Source organism: Myotis daubentonii, chromosome 11 (genome assembly GCF_963259705.1).
Source record: "Myotis daubentonii chromosome 11, mMyoDau2.1, whole genome shotgun sequence".
Taxonomy (NCBI): domain Eukaryota; kingdom Metazoa; phylum Chordata; class Mammalia; order Chiroptera; family Vespertilionidae; genus Myotis; species Myotis daubentonii.
In genome coordinates, this window is record NC_081850.1 from 43,910,577 (window position 1) to 43,932,003 (window position 21,427).

The following is a 21,427-nucleotide window of genomic DNA, read 5'->3' on the forward strand; positions in this document are numbered from 1 at the left end:
CCAGTAACATTATTGGGTCTTATCTTTTTAAAAACACATTCTATAGCCCATGTCTTTCGACAGTTAGTTTATATTTATATTAATTTTGATTACAACTGCATAACAACTTTTTTTTTTAAAGAGAGATCTTGTCTTATTTTCAATTTCCCCTCTCTTAAGATATCTTTTCTTTGCTAGTTTAAAAGTCTTATATTTTAATTTTGGCTTATAGTGGCCAACCTTACCATAAGATTTATACTCATGATTATTACCTATATAGATTTGTTTAGCTTATCTATAGCTCTGTTTTCCCACTACAAAAGACAAGTACTTTCCTACTTTCTCTAGTCTCAAGAGGTGGAGCATACAATATTTTTAAAAGATATGCAGCATATCTTTTTAAGCATAAAAACATTTTTTAAGGCAAGGCTACCAGAAGGTAGCAGGCTAGGGAAGTTCAGAGAGCACATCAGTGCCTCATGGGAAGTAGACTTGGATTAGCATTGCTGCTCTTTTAATTCTTCCAGGTAAGTGTCTGCTAGGTTGCAGGAAATCCTGAGGGGGGGCACCTTTTAAGCCTCTTACAGCCTTAACCATGTTCCATCTAGTTCTGTTAATCACCTTTTATGGTTGAATAAAACGGACTCTAACAGGTCAGTTCTGCTACATTTTCCCAGGTCATGTGATAATCAGATATCACACATGAACAGTCTCACTGAAGTATGTGACGTCTCCTGTCTGGCTGGGGCTGTAGACAGTTTGCATCTCCATTCCTCTCCGTGTAGTTCTTTTTGTTTCCAGCTCCTGCTAATCCAGTCTTCTTTCTGGGTACACTGTCTCCTATTCTTTCAGTTTGGTTTTCAAATCACCAGTATCCAGGTAGTTTTTAATTTTTTGAGCCTGTTTCGTTTTCTGAACTTTGAATAGATCTTTTACTTTTGTACCCTTGTTTGACTTCCCTGAGTCAACATTTGGGTGTACTTTACTGCTTAATTACCAAGGGTTGCCCACAACTGACTATAATTTTCAGTAACTGATCACTTGCTTCCCTTGTGCTCTGCTCAGCTTGTTGATTTTTCAAACCCTTCTCTAGATCTGGACCACATTAAAATTTCTGTTTATCATAGCTTTTCAGCTTACTATCCATTACTGCTTATTTTCACACTGTCCATAAGTGGCAACCCATCTCTATGTAGGCAGTTTATAACTGTTTAGGTAAATAACCCAGTAACAAGAGCACTGTTGAAAGAGATTTATTTTCATTTTATTTTGTTTACCCTGATGGATTTATTAAAATGATAATGGTTTTTATGGTACAATATATTGTAGGTTCTAAAAAAAATAAATATATGTAATATATGTTTTAGTGTATTCCCTTTTGGCCTGAGGATGCTTCAAATAAACTTCTTATTCAAGTTGAAGGAAGTAGAGGCCCTCCCCAAAAGATACATTTTAACAAGCAAGAAAATTGTATTTTATTACGTCTGGATAATGAGGTAATTAATTTTGTGTATGTGTGTGTGATGAGTTAATGTTACTTACTAGTATTTAATTTTTTTGTATCAAATAATTTTCTCATGGTTTTTTTCCCTTTCACCAAAAATGAACAAAGATTTCTTTTTTGTGAGGGAAAAAAGTACTAAAGGGAAACAGTCATAAAACAATTTTGTTATACAGATTTAGTAGAAGTGGCTAGAATATACATCTGGAATTTGACCCATCTATATATAATAATTGAGAGTATAGTTTCCCAGACATGCCATATAAAATAAAAATATGTTATGAAAAGTTTTGTTATTAAGTGTTGTTAGTTAATATTCTTTGAAAAATGGTCACATTAGAGAATATTTTCTCTTTTTTTATAGCTTGGTGGTATTATAGCAGGAGTTAATTTGGCTGAGCATTCTACAGTTATTACATTTTCAGATTATCATGATGGAGCAGCTACATTCCTATTAATAAATCACACTAAGAATGACATTATTGAATATAAGCAAAGGTAAGAAGAGGATCACAAATACAGTATCCCCTGATTTGAGCAAAGTCTAGGTCAGGGGTGGGCAAACTTTTTGACTTGAGGGCCACAATGGGTTCTTAAACTGGACCGGAGGGCCGGAACAAAAGCATGGATGGAGTGTTTGTGTGAACTAACATAAATTCAAAGTAAACATCATTACATAAAAGGGTACGGTCTTTTTTTTCAATAGTTTTATTCATTTCAAATGGGCCGGATCCAGCCCGCGGGCTGTAGTTTGCCCACGGCTGGTCTAGGTGATGAAACACTGACTTTATGATGATTTCTTTTTTTAAATTAAATATATTTTTATTGATTTCAGAGAGGAAGAGAGAGATAACATAAACATCAATTATGAGAGAGAATCATTGATCAGCTGCCTCCTGCACATCCCCTACTGGGGATCGAACCATGACCAAGAATTGAACCATGACCTTCTGGTTCATAGATTTATGCTCAACCACTGAGTCACACCAGCTGGTGCCGGGGTCCAACCCCAGCAGGTCCAGGGGTCCCCAAATGTGTGGATGGAGTCAGCGAAGAGGGAATGACACAGAGACAGCGTTCAGTTGATCAGCAGCCTAGCCAGGATCTCCAGCCAAGTTCTGGTCTGGATCTCCAGACAAGTCCTGTTCAGGATCTCCAATGAAGTTCTGGTTAGGATGTCCGGCCAGGTTCTGTGTTCATGTTCTCTCGCTAGGTTCTCCAGCCAGGTTCTGTCCAGGTTCTCCAGCCAGGTTCAGTCACCAGGTTCTAGTCAGGTTCTCTTGCCAATTTCTGTAGCCAGGTTCAGTCCAGGATCTTTTGCCATGTTCTCTCGCTAGGTTCTGTCTTTAGGTTCTGAGGCCAGTTTCTGTCCAGGATCTTTTGCCATGTTCTCTCCAGCGAAGTTCTTCTGTCTCTAGAGAATGTTCTGTGTAGGTTCTTTGCCTAGGTTGTGTCTCCTAAGTTCTGTCTCTTGCTGTCTTGTTACATCTATATTTACACCAGTTGATTCAATCCTATCAATCTCTATTACAAAGGTTAGGGCGTTTCTTATCTCCATTCCAGGGAGTAAAGATTATGTAGCTTAAGCATGATTGTTCGTAGTTAAAGTGATTAATTACCCACCTGGCACTTAGTTAAGGGGTTTTATTCCCTCCCTAACTTCAGGGGAAAATCCCTACCTGGGGAAACAACCTTTCTCGGAGAGGTGACCTTGGTTAAAACACAGCGCCAAGAAGGTGAGCAAACATATTAAGAACAGTATGCCATATATGCCAGGTCCCTTGAAACAGCAAGCATGGACTGGCTCCCGGCAAGCTGGGCTATTCTCGTTTTCTTAGAAAACCACTTTTCCATTATATAAGGAAAAACTTTCAGTCTACTCTTAATCAGAAATATTATAAATCTCAATTAATTGACTTGGAATTACTGAACTATATTATTTTGGGTTCTTTATTCATTTTCTTACCCTTAATTTAATGCCTGTTTTTACTATTTGTGTCAGTTCTCTCAGTGAAATAGAAGACTCTCTCCCTCCCGGAAAAGCAGTATTTTATACATGGGCTGATCCAGTGGGCTCTAGAAAGCTGAAGTGGAGTTGTGGGAAAAGCCACGGTGAAGTAACACAAAAAGATGTATGTTTTGGGCTGATTATCATGATGTCCTCAGCAGTATTTTTTTTGTTTTTTAAAAAGTATTCTCTTTCAGCCTTACTAGTTTTAAGGCATGTTTATGTCTGCATTACTAAAATAAACTGACAAAGATTTAAAAAGTATTCAAACTTAACCAAAAATGTTTAAAACTTGAAGTAGTCTTATTTTGCCTACATCATTATTTGCTTCCATCCTATATAATAAAAGGGTAATATGCAAATTGACCCTAATAGCAGAATGACCAGGAATGACCGGTCACTACGATGTGCACTGACCATCAGGAGGCAGATGCTCAACGCAGAAGCTACCCCCTGGTGGTCAGTGCGCTCCCACAGGAGGAGTTCCACTCAGCCACAAGTCAGGCTGATGGATACAAGCACAGCAGCAGTGCTAAGGATGTCCGACTGACGGCTTAGGCCCATTCCTTTTGGGAAGTGGGCCTAAGCCGTCAGTCAGACATTCTCCAAGGGCTCCTGGGCTGCCAGAGGGATGTCTGACTACCAGCTTAGGCCTGATCCCCCAGGGAGCAGGCCTAACCTGGCAGGTGGACATCCCCCAAGGGTTCCCAGAATGCAAGAAGACACAGGCTGGGCTGAGGGACACCCCCCCCCCCTCCAGTGCACGGATTTTCATGCACTGGACCTCTAGTCCTATATAATAAATAGGTAATGTGCAAGTTGAACATCACTCCAACACACAAGATGACTTCCCCCATGTGGTCAAAGATGGCCGCCACAAGATGGCTGGCAGGGGAGGGCAGTTGTGGGCAATCAGGCCAACAGGGGAGAATAGTTGTGGGGGGGGGGACCCAGGCCTGCAGGGGAGGGCAGTTGGGAGGGACAAGGCCTGCAAGGGAGGGCATTTGGGGGGGGGGGACCAAGGCTGCAAGGGAGGGCAGTTGGTGGTGTCCAGGCCATCAGGGGAGGGCAGTTTTGGACAATCGGGCTGGCAGGGAGGGCATTTAGGGGCAACCAGGCTGGCAAGGGAGGGAAGTTAGGGGTGACCGGGCCAGCAGGAAGGGCAGTTGGGGGTGACCAGGCCTGCAGGGGAAGACAGGGGCAACCAGGCTGGCAGGGGAGGGTAGTTAGGGGCAACCAGGCTGGCAGGGGAGGGCAGTTAGGGGTGACCAGGCTGTCAAGGATGTGCAGTTAAGGGTGACCGGGCCAGCAGGGGAGGGCAGTTAGGGGCAATTGGGCCGGCAGGGGAGCAGTTAGGTGTCAATCAGGCTGGCAGGGGAGTGATTAGGGGGTGATCAGGCTGGCAGGCAGAAGTGGTTAGGGGCAATCAGGGAGGCAGGCGAGCGGTTGAGAGCCAACAGTCCTGGATTGTGAGAGGGATGTCTGACTGCCCACCACAATCAGGCATAAACGGGCAGTCAGACATCCCTTGAGGGGTCCCAGATTGGAGAGGGTGCAGGCTGGGCTGAGGGACACACACACACACACACACACACACACAAATTTCATGCACTGGGCCTCTAGTTATGGTATAAAGGTAAATTGTAATTAGAGAGGGGCTTTCAGCATTCACCTCATGAACAGATATACTTTTCATTGACAGTCATCTTAGGCCATTTTCACTTCTGTGAGGAACATCTAGGGATCTACTAACTAAAGAATTTATTTCTGGTAGCAAGCTATTATTGATATGGTTTTTTATAATGATAAAGTTGTACATAAACATTTTCCAGTAATATTTTCAATGGCTTTCAGAAATTGGGGTCTTTTTAGAAATCGTTTTTAAACAATTAAAAATTAAAATTTTTTTAGTCTTTTAAAATTCGTCTTAATTTGACCCCTATTCCAACGTCTTATTTATTTGATCTGTTGATTAGTAAATTTGCATATTTATGCCAAAATGATAGTTGAATTTTATAAAGCTAAATCTGAAATCCACTATGAAATATTAGAAATACTGTATAAATATTTGAAAATAAGTTTGCTTATTGCTATATATTTTATTTTAGAAAGAATTATAAGCGACATGTTTGTTCCTAGATACTGATTTTACAGTAACAACTCCAGTTTTTAATATCAGTGGGTTATAACAAATGTGTACTGTATATTAAAATTTCTTCTTAATCAGAATATTTACTTAACTAGAAATTCATGGGTAACTGTTAATTATTAGAATTTTCTGTATTTATCTTGTCATTGAACCTCAAGACCCTGATAACAGTGCAATGCTTATATATAAAGGCTTCCCGCAGAATTACTCACCTGTGCTGAATATCCATGTTTTGTAGAGCATGCAATTGAGATGTCAGATATGTTTTATCCTATTTACTTCAGCTCTGTAAGGAAATATGAATTTCTGACTTAAAAATAAATAATGCATTGGTTAGTCTTAGGATAAAGGCGAGAAAATAATGCTTTGTGTTATTGATAAGCCTACACAGGAAGACTATTTAATTAGACTTTATCAGGATATTAATAAAAGAATAATTGATGTGTCTTCCTTGCTAATAACTTTATAGTAGTAATGGCAGAAGCAGATATCAAATTATTGTAATTATGTAAATTTCCATTGTTACACAAATATTAATTCATTTAGTTTGTTTGACCCTGTGAAGGAGGTGCCATTACTATTCTCATTTTTTAAATATTAGTTTAAATGTTGGTTGGTGCCATACTCTTAATTTTTTATTTTTTGGTGGTTTTATTTTAGGATATGATGACACCTATAAATTTGGGGAAAAAGACTATTTATTTAGTTTCATTCTTTGAAGGCTTACAACGCATTATTTTATTCACTGAAGATCCAAAGGTATTTAAAGTGACATATGAAAATGAGAAAGCAGAATTAGCAGAGCAAGAAATTGTGTTGGCATTACAAGATGTTGGAATTTCTCTCGTCAACAATTACACAAAGCAAGAAGTAGCCTATATTGGCATTACAAGGTTAGATGCGTCATAATTTGGATAAATTTAAACGATCAGTTCTTTATCATCAAGAATGGTGATTGTAAAATCTGAAATAATTTAGTTTAACATCTTTGTTTTGATTAGCCATGATACTAAGATAATGTTAATTTTAAAATGCTTGTGAGATTTTTTTTGCCCTTGAGATAAAGATATATGATAAATCAAATTCATAAATCCCTTTTTATGTTGTTCATTCTCTCATTCTCTAAAAAGTTAGATTTATTCAACTTATCAAAAGTCTACTTTCTTTAACACGCCATAGTGTTATTCCACTACAACGCAGGGTATGTTGATGCTCCTTAAATAGAGGTTCAAGGAATAAAGACAATCACGTTCTAATTTCACCTTAACACTTTAAGAGCTAATAAGGTGATACTGTATTTATTATTCCCCAAATAAGTCACCACTAGTAAAACTTTGTTTTCCCTATGCCCGTAATACTCCTGTTTACAAATACTTACAGTAAAATTAATTTATGTGTATTAGTAACTAATTTGAGGGTATTACTGGATTCCAGTCTGTATAACAAGGATCTTTTAACTTAAACTAATGTACAGATATGTGTGTGTGTGTGTATGTATGTATGTATATGTATATATATATCATATATCTTTATATAAAAGATGTATAATGTATAAATGATATATAATCCAGATTTAATTTTTTTTTATAAATGCATCTAGAAATTTCCCTAACTCTTCATTGACTGGAATATATTCTCAAAGGAATATTAAAAACTATTTTCTTAGAAATATGTATTCCTAAAAAATGTTTATTATTTAAACAAAAATGTCAAATAGACAACCTGTTATGGGCTATGTCCTATGCTATGGTGTGAATGCAAGTGGGAGTAACACATGGTTCCTATCTTTTTTAAATTAAGTGAATATAAATTTTAGAAGGAATAAACAGAGTACTTAAATAGAATTAAATAACTTACGTACTAAAACTGAAAGAGTGAAGTAATTTTAGAATATGGGTAGATTTTTTGTTCTTTTGGCAGTTTTTCACTGAAATAGATTTGTTTCATTAATTCTCTCATTTTCCTAGATTGTTTCATACTCTGTCTCTTTTTAAACCCCCATTTCTTCTCTCAGCTCACTGCCTTGCATCAATTTCACTGAGAAAATTGAAGCAATCAAAAAGGAACTTTCAAAGACCCACCCCCCAATATCAATTTCCTACTCACCAGCATTTATTACCTGTATACTATGCTGACATACTTACCCACAGTTATCATAGGTATATCATATGTGGTATTTAAACAAATTTTTCTGCTTTTGCATTATATTCTGTTCCCTTTTACTTTTTGAGACACTGATCTAGCAATTCTCTCTTTTCTTTCTCCTGTCCACAATTTCTGACACTCTTTTGGATTGTTCTCATCAGTGTTATTTTTCTCAACTTAAATTTTATTTTCTTGATCCTACTTTCTCTGCTATCTACTGCCTATTTCTTTGCTTCCCTTTATAGCCAAACTGCCCAAAAGTGTTGTTCATGACAAAAGAGTTACATATATTCACTACATTCAATTATTTTTTACCCATTTTTTTCTTTAGTCACTTCCAATAGGCTTTGGCTCTCAATGTACCGTGAAAATGGTGTTACCCAGAGCACCTTAGGGATGTGTGTATTGCCAGGTTCGAAGTACAATATCCAACCCCCTTGTTGCTTAAAAGTTTATAACATTTAACACAGATTACTTCTTTGACAGACCTCCAGGATTTCTTACCTTGATTTTTCTTTTTCTCCCAACATTCTCAGTCTCATTTGTTGGTTCCTTGTCTTCTCCATTGGGTGCCCTGGAGCTCTCAAACCTAATCCTCATCTCTGTTTCAGTTTATGATTTCAAATACCACATATAAGCCAAATTTTCTAGAAATACATCTTTAGCCAGATTTTTCTTCATGAACTCCAGGCATGTATATCCAGCTGCCTACATAAAATTTGTACTAAAATACTTAAGAGACTATCTATCTATATAAAACCCTAATATGCAAATCGACCGACCAGTCGCTATGATGCGCACTGACCACCAGGGGGCAGACGCTCAGCACAGGAGCTGCCCTCTGGTGGAAAGTATGCTCCCACAGGGGGAGCGCTGCTCAGCCAGAAGCCGGGCACATGGCTGGTGAGGGCAGCGGCGGTGGCGGGAGCCTCTCCCACCTCTGTGGCAGTGCTAAGGGGCAGCAAGCCGAGCTGTAAGGAGCAGCAAGCAGGCAGGCCTAAGCCGGCAGGCGGACATCCCCAAGGGCTCCTGGACTGCGAGAGGGTGAAGGCCAGGCTGAGGGACCTTCCTCCCCTCCTCCCCACCCAGCATATGAATTTTGTGCATCGGGTCTCTAGTACATCATATGTTTAAAACCCATTTCCTGATATCCTACCAAGTCTGCCTCCTCATTGAAGTTAATGACAAATACATCCTTCTAGTTACTCAGGCCAAAAGTGTTGGAATCATTTTGTTTCATCTCTTTACTCACACCCCACATCTAATCCATCTAGAGCAGTGGTTCTCAACCTTCCTAATGCCACGACCCTTTAATAAAGTTCCTCATGTTGTGGTGACCCCCAACCATAAAATTATTTTCATTGCTACTTCATAACTGTAATTTTACTACTGTTATGAATCGTAATGTAAATATCTGATATGCAGGATGTATTTAGGCGACCCCTGTGAAAGGGTTGTTTGACCTCCAAAGAGGTCGCGACCCACAGGTTGAGAACCGCTGATCTAGAGGCTATGTGCTGGCTCTACCTTCAAAACATACATAGGATCTGACCACTTTTCACTACCTCAGTGTTATCACCCTAGGCAGAGCCCTCACCATTTCTCTCCCAGCTTACTACATTAAACACCTAATAAGTTTTTCTGCTTCTGGCCATCATTCCCTTTTTCTCTTACCCCTATCCCAGCAGTGTATTTCTAACAAAGCTTAAGTCAGATCATGTCATTGATCTTCTCATAATCTTTCAACTGTTATTCATCTCAGAGTAAAACTCCAAGTCTTTTCAGTATCCTACAAGGCTTTCCCATTATTTGGCCCCTGTCTTCATCTTCTACTCTTTTTTTTTAAATCCTCACCTGAGGATATTTTTCCATTGACTTACAGAGTGTGGAAGGTAGGAGGACAGATAAAGAGAGAGAAACATTGATGCGAGAGAGACACATGGATGGGTTTATTCCCGCACGCTCTGTCTACTGAACCAGACTGGCTAGGCTCGTCTTCTACTCTTAATGTGTTCCAAGTATGCCAGCCTCCTTGCTCTTCTTCATATACTACAAGCATGCTCACAGAGTCTTTGCTCTAACTGGTCCCTCTACTTGAAATGTTCGCCTGTTGTCTTCTGGATAAATTCCCTGATCTCTAAGTTCTTGAAATCTTACTTCCATGACACCCCTGTTGACTACTCACTTTTAACACTGCAACCCACAACTTTGCATATCCCAATACTCCATGTCCACCTTTCCTTGTCTACTTTTTCTTCTTTCAAAAGCATTTCACCTCCTAATATATTAAATATGCTAAGTTACTATATTTATGACGTTCTTTCTATCAGTCCTCAGCTAAAATGAAGCTAAAGAATGGCAGTCATGTTCACTGCTAGAATTCCTACTACCTAGAATGGTGCCTAAGTAGGAATTTAATGTGATTGGTTGAATTGAGGATATTGCAAAATTTCTACTCAAGATTTTGTAATTCATGTAATAAACCAGTTAAAATGAAAATGTATATAAATTAGTACCATGATTTTTGCTTTCATATGTAAGTTCTGATGTGGTTTGGGAGACAAAGCCCAAGAAGAAGGCAAGATGGAAGCCAATGAGTATAAAGCACACTGAGAAGTTAGAGAAAGAATTTAAGGAATATATTGAATCTTCACCTTCAGAAGATAAGGTTATTGAGTTGGACACTAATATTCCGGTAATATTTTTAAGTACTGATATGAAGTTTTAATTTTTATCTATTATAATTAGATTAATCACTAGTTAATACTTAAGTCTTATTTCCTTACAAAACAGTGAATGTTATCATACATACTTAATATAAATATTAAAAACTCAGACTTTCTCTTGATATACTAGTGGTCTATTCCTTGGTTAACAAGCCAGTAACTTTTTATTTTTTAATTATTTTTAATGTTATTTTATATTTCTCACTTGTTTTGGGTAAATTTTAGTAAGTTTACATAAAAAGTGATACAGCCAAGCTCTAAGGAATATCTGAATGTTTTTGTGAATTGTATGGATATGGGCTATAAAGTTCTCATTCTAAACCTAATTGAATATTTAGCCTATTATTTTAATTAGTATTTTTAAAATTTTGGTACACATTTCTAATTTTAATCAGTTATGAGTAAATAGAAATTCTATGTGTTTTGGGGGGATGCCATGTTTTTCAGGTTCGCTTTACACCTAGCGGCAATAACATGAAAATTCTGCAACCACATATAATAGCTATACGAAGAAATTATCTGCCAGCATTAAACGTGGAATATAACACATCTGCACATCAATCATCATTTAGAATTCAAATTTATAGAATACAGGTGAGTCTGAATAGATAGTCAAATTATATTATAACATAAACTAATTTATTCTAATGGTCTATTTTAGCACTTCCATTTCAGTGTGGGACTAGACTTTTTGATTCCTTCTCCTTCTTAAATCTTGTTATTTTAGTCAGGTTTAATAATTAACATATGAACATTGTAACCTGGGTTTTGTTTGTTTGTTTGTTTGTTTTTTAGATCCAAAACCAGATACATGGTGCTGTATTTCCATTTGTATTTTATCCTGTTAAGCCTCCCAAGTCAGTCACCATGGATTCAGGTTTGTCTATATCTTTTTTATATATATATATATATATTTTATTGATTTTTTACAGAGAAGAAGGGAGAGGGATAGAGAGTTAGAAACATCGATGACAGAGAAACATCGATCAGCTGCCTCCTGCACAACCCCCACCGGGGACGTGCCCGCAACCAAGGTACATGCCCTTGACCGGAATCGAACCTGGGACCTTTCAGATCGTAGGACGATGCTCTACCCACTGAGCCAAACCGGTTAGGGCAATATATCTTTAGATTGCTATAAAAGTGGTTGTATTAACTGTTTGGTTTATTTTACTATAATAATATGAAATGAAACCATTTTACTCAGCTAACTTCAACAAAACTCTGATTGAATACCGAAGAAAAGATTAATTAGAAATATATATTTTAATGTTTAGAAATGCTACTTTTAAAAAATTACCATGTTTAAAACTCTGATTTAAAAGCCAATGAGACCTTTGAATAAATTGTGAGGAAGTTCAATTTCAGACTGTTTTATAACCACAGGAACTGTGCTAATCCCCAGTTGAGAATTATTACAAGTCCTTTCTTCCATCCTCTCTTCCCTTCTTTCTTTGCTGTTGCTCTTCCCCTCACTTTCTTTTCTCTTCCCACTACCCTGCTCCCTCCCTCCTTTTTCTTTCCACAGTTACCTTCATACCACTGACTAAACTATCTAAAGGAGTATTCATAATCTGCTTGGAAACTTATTGACCAGTATAAATGCCCAAGCCCTTTCACCTAGAAGTCAAGGGCAAGATCCTGAAATCTGTGTTTCCACAAAGTTTCCCTGATGGTTCTAATGCTTGCTTCTAGTTTAAACTCAATAATTTAAAGGATTAGTAATCCTCAGAGGGAGTATAGATAATGTACAAAAACAATCCTGGAGTCTGAAATTAAGACTATAATGGGTCATGCAAATATTAGTAATTTTAATTGATATTCACCATTTAGTAAATAATTTAGTTAGCCATTGTAATGTGTATTACATGGTAAGAAAATGCTGCTTATCTTTTTTTAAAGCATCATGGGATTAATCATATTTATTACCCTTTACAGCACCCAAGCCCTTTACAGATGTCAGTATTGTCATGAGATCTGCAGGGCATTCCCAGATATCACGTATTAAGTAAGTGTCCTAATACATTCCTTGTGTATTTATTTAATGTTATTTTTATCTTTAAATTCTTTATTAAGGGATTACAAATGTGTCCTCATCCCCCCCCCCCCATTAACCCCCTTCCCTCCCCTCCCCCCCACTCATGCTCTCATCCCCCTGTTGTCCATGTCCATTGGTTTGGCTTATATGCATGCATACAAGTCCTTTGGTTGATCTTTATTTAATGTTTTGATTTAAACTGTGCTCTTTAGAAAAAGTAAATTTTAAATAAGTCAAAGATTTAAATGTACTATATTAAATTATGAAGGTCATAGAAAACGTCTATTAATTATTTTATAATTGTGGAGAATCAGAAGGCTCTAAATGAAATACACCTAGGTATTAACAAAAGTTATTTCTAAATTATGGGCATTTTATTATTTTCCCATTTTGTTTATTTGTTTTCTCAAGTTCTCTATAATTACTGCATAGTGTTAGAAACAAGGGAGAAAATAGTATTTTCAAATTCAGTCACCACCCAGTCCAAGAAATCTAACATTTATAGAAACATTTATCTATGTATTATTCCCTTATTTCTTGTTTTCTCTGCCCTATTACCAAGACAAACATTATTCTCTTGCTTTTTTCTTTTTTAAATCCTCACCTGAAGATTTTTTTCATTGATTTTTCTTTCTTTTTTTTGAGAGAAACATGGATGTGAGAGACAAACATCTATTGGTTGCCTCCTGCAAGTGCCAGGGATCGGATCCACAACTTCAGTATGTGCCCTAACTGGGAATTGAACCCACCACCTTTCAATGTATGGGACAGTGCTCCAACCAACTGAGCCACACTGGCCTGGGCTATTCCCTTGCTTTTCAAATTATAGTTTTATTATAATTTAAATAATGTCTATCTAATGTGTACCTAAACATTATGCTTCTTAGTTTCCCTTTTCTCCTCCTAATTAAAATTTTTTTTTCAAACCATACAATACTCCTGGGACTTGCTTTTTTTTATTAAGCTTTTTACTAAAATGTATTCATTTTGTGGTATGTAGCTAGACTTTATCTATAAACACTAATAAATAATGTTCGATGACTGTATACCACAGTTTACTTATAGATTTCCTCTCTATAGGCATTTTCATACTTGAGTTTGTTGCTATTATGAACAGTGTTACCATGACATTCCTCTAGAAAGTTCTAATATTTAATACTTTTTTCTTTATCTAATTTTTTTAATACTGTTAATTGATGACCTTTCATATTTTCTACTTTGTAATATAGATACTTCAAAGTGTTGATTCAAGAAATGGATCTCAGGTTAGATCTTGGGTTTGTCTATGCATTAGCAGAACTTATGACAGAAGCTGAAGTAACTGAAAAAACGGAGGTAAGACTTAAAATAATAGCATTGACGGTAAGGATTAGGAAAAGGACTGAGAAAAATGTTAGCTATCTGATAAATTCTTTCTCCCCCTCCTCCCCCCCGCCAAAGGAATCCTTTTTTTTTAATTTTTGTTTTATTGCTTAAAGTATTACGAAGAGTATTACATATGTCTCCTTTTTTTTTCTTCCCTTGACCTTCCCATGGCCTCCCCTACCCCCCAGTGTCTTGTGTCCATTGGTTATGCTTATATACATGTATACAAGTCCTTTGGTTGATCTCTTACCTCCCCTCCCCCCAACCCTCCTGATAAATTCTTAAAGTGTTAAAATGGTTTTGTTTCATTTTAAAAATATTTTTATTACGCTGCTGTGGTGAGTACATTGGCAGAAATCATGTTTTTAGATAATGGAAGACACGAATAGTCTTAAGCAAGACAAGTTAAAATAGTCTTTTAAACATGAGATAGCAAATAAGAGGAAAGATTTAAATCAATAGTAGGAAGAAGAGGATAATCAGTCATGTTCACATTACTGTTGTGTTTTTTTCAATCTTACTTTCCTTGGTTACTTTTGTTTAGATTAATAATTTAGAATAACGATTTTCAACTGGTGCACTGTGGCACACTGGTGTGCTGCAAGAATTGTAAAAAAGTGCAATAATTGACTATTAAAAAAAAATACATTATTTATTACAAAACAAAAACAAATGGATTAGGTTAGTGGCCTTTTCGAGTAAAATCTGTAGTCACATGAGGAAAAGCTTAGTGTCTTTTAATGGATTAGATGGAAACATAGATGTTATGCTTATCAGTTTACGAGCGACAGACTGAACTTTCCTAACAAAAGAAATATTAGTTTCTCTCCTCAGGCATTATCTTCCTAATTATGAATGATGTTGGATCTGGATATTACAGGGGAGTGTTCTGCAGTGTGTGAGCTATTGGCTTAACTACTTCCTGAAGATAGGTCCCTTAAGTTTTTAATACTTTATGTTCCTTTATAGGTTGAACTTTTTCATAAAGATATAGAAGTTTTCCAAGAAGAATATAAAACAGTTTCATTAGTAGATTCATCACAAGTCAGTCTCTATGAGTATTTTCATATATCTCCTATCAAGGTAGGGGAAAATAAGTTATTTTTATTATCTGTGATAATATAGGTAATAGCAAATTCAATAACCCTTTAAAAATTTTATTCTTATAATAATTTTCACCATATGGAACTAATAGTGGAGCTACCCACAGCATGTGTTTATATGTTTATGTCTTGACCTAACAGATTTCCTTAGTGTTAAGCTATTTAATGACAGTTTTCTAAATTTTGTGTATGATGTATGTATAAGTTTTTCTTTTAACTGAGTTGTAATTGATACATTTAATTTATTTCAAGTGTACAGTGTAATGATTTGATATTTGTATAGACTGTGAAATGATCATCACAATATGTTACCATCTGTCCGTATACTGTATTATAATTTATTTATTTTTTGTGATGATAACTTTTAAGATTCCTCCTTTAGCAACTTTGAAGTTTGCAGTACAGTACTAACTATAGTGTATACATTTTAATTTATAAATTAATCTTAATTTAAGATTTGAAGATTGGATGGAACTAAATATAAGTTCTTAACGCAAAGTTTTTATGAGTTACTTTACAGAATACTTGAAGAAAATTATTGTATAGCTGAGTATACAGCATGTCTATCTATATAATACAAAAGTGCTTTTAACATCCTGCTACCTTAGTTCTTATAGTTGAAAAATTCACTTGTGGAGATAATTATTTCAGCAACTTTAACTTCTAGATATTATTGTCACTAACAATGTATAAATGTTAATATTTTCTTAGCTTTACCAAAAGAATTGGATTGAGCTAAATATATCATCATACATTGCTGAATTTAAAATTTAAAAAGAACTGTATTAGATTTTAAATCTTTTAAACTTTTCACTTATTAAATTTGGCACAGTCTTGATATCTTTGAAATTTTATTTGTGGTGTAGTGACTTTAAAATAAAATGGAATATTAAAAATTAATATTGTCATTATGAAGGTACTGATTTAAATACTTATCTCTCTCTCTCTCTAGTTGCATTTAAGTGTTTCACTGAGTTCGGGTAAAGAAGCAGCTAAAGACTCAGAACAGCATGAAGGATTCATTGCAATTAGTTCTTTAAATCTCTTGCTGAAGAGTATTGGTGCCACTCTTACAGATGTACAAGATGTAGTTTTTAAGTATGTTTAAATTCAAATCTACAAATTAATGAAAAGTCCATTTTATATTCACCAAAAATTTATAAGTGAAAAATGTGTAAAGTACACTGCAGATCTTAGGCACAAGATGGTTTTGTTGTTAAGTGTAACATAACTTAGGCAACATAAATCTGTTAATCCTTAACTATTGAAAAACAAATTAGTTGTTAAATAATTTCCTTAAGAAATAGAGACAGGAGTCATGCATGTTGGTGCACTCTTTAAGTCTTGTCTGGTCTTAGAGAAGAATTCTAAGCAGCTGTGTGTGCCCAAAGGTGTGGTGCTTAAAAGATGTGACTTAAAGGCGGATCAAGACTCTTCAAAGTATATGTGACTAGAAAAAGTGAATGTCATGACAGGGGAAATGAAGGGATCAGTTTAAATGTTACCATCAGGAACTTAACTTTGAGTAATTGTGGGAGCTATTAGATAGAGTATCTGACCAAACAGAGTCCAAGTCTGAGTGGAGACTTCAGATATGAATGCCCTTTTCAACTACCACCTAGAACTGTTACTAAAAATAATAAGAATCAGTCAGTCCAGTAAGAGATATCTGAGTCTGGGTAAAGTTAGGTAACAGTAAAATTAAAGAACAGATTTGAAGACATCATATCAGGAATAAAGTGAGAATTCTAATCTTGCTATCTTAACTGCTAGCATAGAGCTTTCCAATTAGTTGATTGGGTGTATGCTGGGAACAGGGTATAAGTAAACATACCTTCATTCCTCAGCAGTAGGCTGTTCAGGCAGGCCCTGCAGCAATGAACCCTGGCCACTCTTGAGCAACCACTTACATTTATCTCAGTGTGTCAAACATTTTCTATGTGGGCCATGATAGGACTAAGTTGACAAATACAAGATCATGTCCATAGATCCAGAGGCTCTCTGATCCTCTAAATTATGCGGAAAATGTGTGTATGTTAGTGGCTTTTCTGAGGGTAAGATCCATAGCTTTCACCAGATTTTTAGAGCTTTTTTGACCAGAATGTGCAGAGATGTATGTAAAAGAGTAGGTTTTCTGGTTGGCATGGGAAAAGACTGAAAGGAAAGATTTGGAGAAAAATTCTAAAGAAAATGAAATCTTAACATTAAAGATTTTATTCCCTCTCTGCCTCTCTCCCTCTCTCCATGCACATACCTACACATTTACACATTTTTAATGTGTTTTCTTTTTCAGGCTTGCATTTTTTGAACTCAACTATCAGTTTCATACAACATCTGAACTGCAGTCTGAAGTAGTAAGACACTATTCAAAACAGGTTTGTCTGAGATTATTTTACCAAGGGGCAGAATGATATAAAATAGTGAAACTGTATGTGTCTGTACCTATATAATGTAGATTTTGCAAGGAAGTTAATAGCCATTTTCAAAAATTTAAGACATGTTTTTTTTTTTTTATTTTCAGAATTGTAGAAAGAGGCTCTGGCCAAGTAGCTCAGTTTTCAGAGCTTCATCCCAATATGCCAAGGTTACAAGTTTGATCCCCTGTCAGGGCACATATGTGAATCTACCAGTGAATGCATAAATAAGTGGAACAACAAATTGATGTTTCTCTCTCTTTCTAAATTCAATAAGTAAAAATTAAAAAAAAAAGAATGGCCATTATAATTTCTGTCCTAATTTTTAGCTATGTACCCAAATCTTTTCTGGAACAATGTAGACTATGCATAAACCTTTAAATAAAATATTAAGTAATTCACCACACTTACTTAAAAAACTAGGTTCAAAGGAAACTATTAGTAACTGATGAACACAGGATATTTTTTTAAAATATATTTTTATTGATTTCAGAGAGGAAGGAAAGGGAGAGAGAGAGAGAAGCATCAATGATGAGAGAGAATCATTGATCAGCTGCCTCCTGCATGTCGCCCTACTGAGGATCGAGCCCAAAACTCAGGCATGTGCCCTTGACTGGAATAAAACCTGGGACCCTTCAGTGTGCAGGCCAACACTCTCTCCACTGAGCCAAACTTGTGAGGGCAAACACAGGATATTTTTAATGTAATTGAGTTACTAAGTCTTCTAGATATATTATTTTAGTGGATTTTTTTCCCCACATTTGAAAAGATTCCAGTATTTTTATAAACTTATAGGGCATCTGAGACAGCTGTTGGATAATGGACAGATCATTGAGCATGACTCAAGAGGTTGGGGTTTGGATTCCGGATTTGCCATTCAACCTCTGTTTGGCCCTAGGTATCATTTGACCTGTATATTTCTCCAGTCTATAAAATGATGGTAGTATTAACAACTTTCACGTATAGTTGTAAAAGTACAAGTATTTTGAATATTCTAAAGTATTATGTAAATCTTACATTATTTCTAATACTATAACACTGAATTGCTTTTTAAAAACTGACTAGTGATGAATAAGGTAATATATGGTTTAGGTATTGAAATTGATGATAAGGATATTAGCCTGAAAAATTGGATGCGTGTACTAAATTTAAGAAAAAAATACTAAGCCTGATAATCCAAATTGATTAATGTTTATGTTTTCTTTTTAGGCCATTAGGCAAATGTATGTACTCATTCTTGGACTTGAAGTTTTGGGAAATCCCTTTGGCTTGATTAGAGAATTTTCTGAAGGTGTAGAAGCATTTTTCTATGAACCTTACCAGGTAAAACAGTTGTTCTTGCATTGTGCAACATATCACACAGATACTGTTGAAAAAATAATGCATTCCAATTGTTAACTTGAGTTGCAGATGTAAATAGATTTTGTGAGTCACAAAGGCACATTATTTTGCAGCAAACAATGTTAACAGCTTTTGAGAAATTTGGGAGGAAATTTTTACATTTTCCCTCAGATTTTAAACTTGAGACTTTAAACAAATATACTGAATTTTAAGTGCTCTGTTGTAAAATTAAAGGTGGGTAAACTTCACACTCTAGTAGAAGGAAGAGTATTATGGACAGGCAGTTTTGCTATGCACAATAGTATGCACAGCTAGCACTGTGCAAAGCAATCTCAATCAATAGCAGAATTAAGATTTTTCTATGTCCCTTAAAAATTTCTGCCAGAATGTTAAAAAATGTTGCTACTTTCACACTTAAAAGAGTAGATGATAGTGAAAAAATAGCAAAACATATTTATTTTGTACAATATAATTTAAAACATTAGATATATTAGGAATGAAAGTGTTTTTATTTCATAAAAAATTATCAAGGGTAGTGTGTGTTCACTTTTTTATCATACAACATACAGAACAAACATCTTTTGTACACTTTGATGAATAGCCATTTTCCTGAGTTTGGAATAACTTGCAACACTTAATCCTTTTCACTTGCAATGTCATGAAATATCTGAGACTTCTGTTAATGTGAAGTTTTCTTCTGGTGTCACTTTCTCAGGGATGACATGTGTTTTTTTTTTGTCGCTACTATTTTCTTCATATCAATTAGTGCACTTTTAAAGGTAAACATAATCTTATTTGTTGTTATTTTTGACCCTTTAGGGAGCCATCCAGGGTCCTGAAGAGTTTGTGGAAGGAATGGCACTAGGATTGAAGGCATTAGTTGGGGGAGCTGTTGGTAAGAAACAGAATGCTTCGCGAATGTGATTATATATTTGCTTTTACTAAAGATATGTTAATTTCTCCTAGGTGGATTAGCTGGTGCTGCCTCCAAAATCACCAGTGCTATGGCTAAAGGGGTAGCAGCTATAACTATGGATGAAGACTACCAACAGAAGAGGAGAGAAGCCATGAACAAGCAACCGGCTGGTCTTAGAGAAGGCATCACTCGAGGAGGAAAAGGCTTAGTTTCTGTAAGACTTTCCCAGTGTTGTGAATGTTATAGAAATATTATTATTATTATTATTATTATTACTATTACTACTTGAGGCCTGGTGCACAAAATGCATGCACGGATAGGGCCCCTAGGCCTGGCCAGTGATCAGTTGATTGGGGCCTTCTGGCTGCCGGCTGGGGCCTTCCTTTCCTGGCTGTCAGCTGCTGGCCAGGGCCTTCCTTTGTTCCTCAACTGCCCCCTTATAGTCAGTGCACGTCATAGCGAGCGATTGAGCTCTCGGTCTCCTGGTTGAACTCCCGAGGGGACATTTTGCATATTAGCCTTTTATATATATACTAGAGGCCGGGTGCACAAAATTCGTGCACTTGGGGCGGGGGTTCCTCAGCCCGGCCTGCACCCTCTCGCAGTCCAGGAGCCCTTGGGGGATGTCCAGCTGACAGCTTAGTGCTGCCACAGAGGTGGGAGAGGCTCCTGCCACCGCTGCTGCGCTAGGCTTCTGGCTGTGTGGCGCTCCCCCTGTGGGAGTGCACTGACCACCCAGGGACTGCTCCTGCATTGAGCATCTGCCCCCTGGTGGTCAGTGCTGGTCGTAGCAACCCGTCGTTCCACCGTTCGCTCTATTTGCATATTAGCCTTTTATTATGTAGGATATAGATAGATAGATATAGATAATTATTTTAACACTAGAAAGACTGAAATTTAGTATATACCTATATTGCCCAAAAGCAGTCAAAATGACTGCATTGTGAAAGGATAATATCGGAGCACTCTTCACTTATGTTCTTTAGCTTTTCCAATAACTCACTTCTATTCGACATTTCTTTCATGAATTTAGGGCGCAAAAGAAATAAAATAAACAACTTATTAGAACAAGTATCACTGCATAAAGATTCAAATAACAGGTACTAGCTTAGCTTATTGAGCAACTGCAACTTATCAAGTATCAACAATTTATCATGTACTTGTATGTTATCATGTGATGGTCATCGAAAAAAAATGAAAACTGTTATTCCAATACAGAGCCGAACTGGTCATATAAGAAATTTACTCAATTCAATAATAAGAGTCATAATTTCCCAAGCAGTCAAAATGACTGCTTTTGGGCAATATAGGTATAACACATATATATATACCGGAAATGAAGGAGGGGGAGGTAACTACAATTATTAATAAACGCATTTATATGTTGTACAAAAAGTCACAAAATTCTAAGACATTGTGTCCTTATATACATAATTGTTTTTCTAATTGAAATTAAAAAGCAGTCAAAATGACTTCCTTGGGCAATCTAGTGTTAAAGATTTGTGGGGGTTTTTAAGTTGATTTCAGAGAGGAACGGAGAGAGGGAAGGAGAGATAGAGAAACATCAGTGATGAGAGAGAATCACTGATTGGCTGCCTTACTGCGGATTGAGCCCACAACCTGGGCATGTGCCCTGACTGGGAATCAAACCATGACCCCCTGGTTCATGGGTCAACACTCAACCACTGAGCCACGCCGGCTGGGCAGAAATATATTTTAAAGCCATGTTCTTTAAATAAGGA

The 21,427-nt window shown here is 36.4% G+C and overlaps 1 protein-coding gene across 6 annotated transcripts in view; it reads left to right on the top strand.

The window, feature by feature from the left end:
* Positions 1–21,427, top strand: part of VPS13A (vacuolar protein sorting 13 homolog A) — a 206,911-nt gene that overhangs the window by 144,713 nt on the left and 40,771 nt on the right. For 5 of the 6 annotated variants that reach the window (XR_009447628.1, XM_059656963.1, XM_059656964.1 and 2 more), the window contains 15 exons: positions 1,347–1,475; positions 1,845–1,978; positions 3,483–3,612; positions 6,298–6,530; positions 10,324–10,477; positions 10,956–11,102; positions 11,304–11,385; positions 12,447–12,516; positions 13,776–13,881; positions 14,881–14,994; positions 15,967–16,112; positions 17,308–17,389; positions 18,638–18,751; positions 19,589–19,664; positions 19,736–19,899. Coding sequence is in view for 5 of the 6 variants with exons in the window: in XM_059656963.1 (XP_059512946.1) it covers positions 1,347–1,475; positions 1,845–1,978; positions 3,483–3,612; positions 6,298–6,530; positions 10,324–10,477; positions 10,956–11,102; positions 11,304–11,385; positions 12,447–12,516; positions 13,776–13,881; positions 14,881–14,994; positions 15,967–16,112; positions 17,308–17,389; positions 18,638–18,751; positions 19,589–19,664; positions 19,736–19,899 (1,881 nt within the window). In the remaining variant the exon portion in view is untranslated. Of the gene's footprint in view, positions 1–1,346; positions 1,476–1,844; positions 1,979–3,482; positions 3,613–6,297; positions 6,531–7,651; positions 7,802–10,323; positions 10,478–10,955; positions 11,103–11,303; positions 11,386–12,446; positions 12,517–13,775; positions 13,882–14,880; positions 14,995–15,966; positions 16,113–17,307; positions 17,390–18,637; positions 18,752–19,588; positions 19,665–19,735; positions 19,900–21,427 lie in introns of those variants that run through there. The other variant, XM_059656968.1, reaches the window with a different exon arrangement.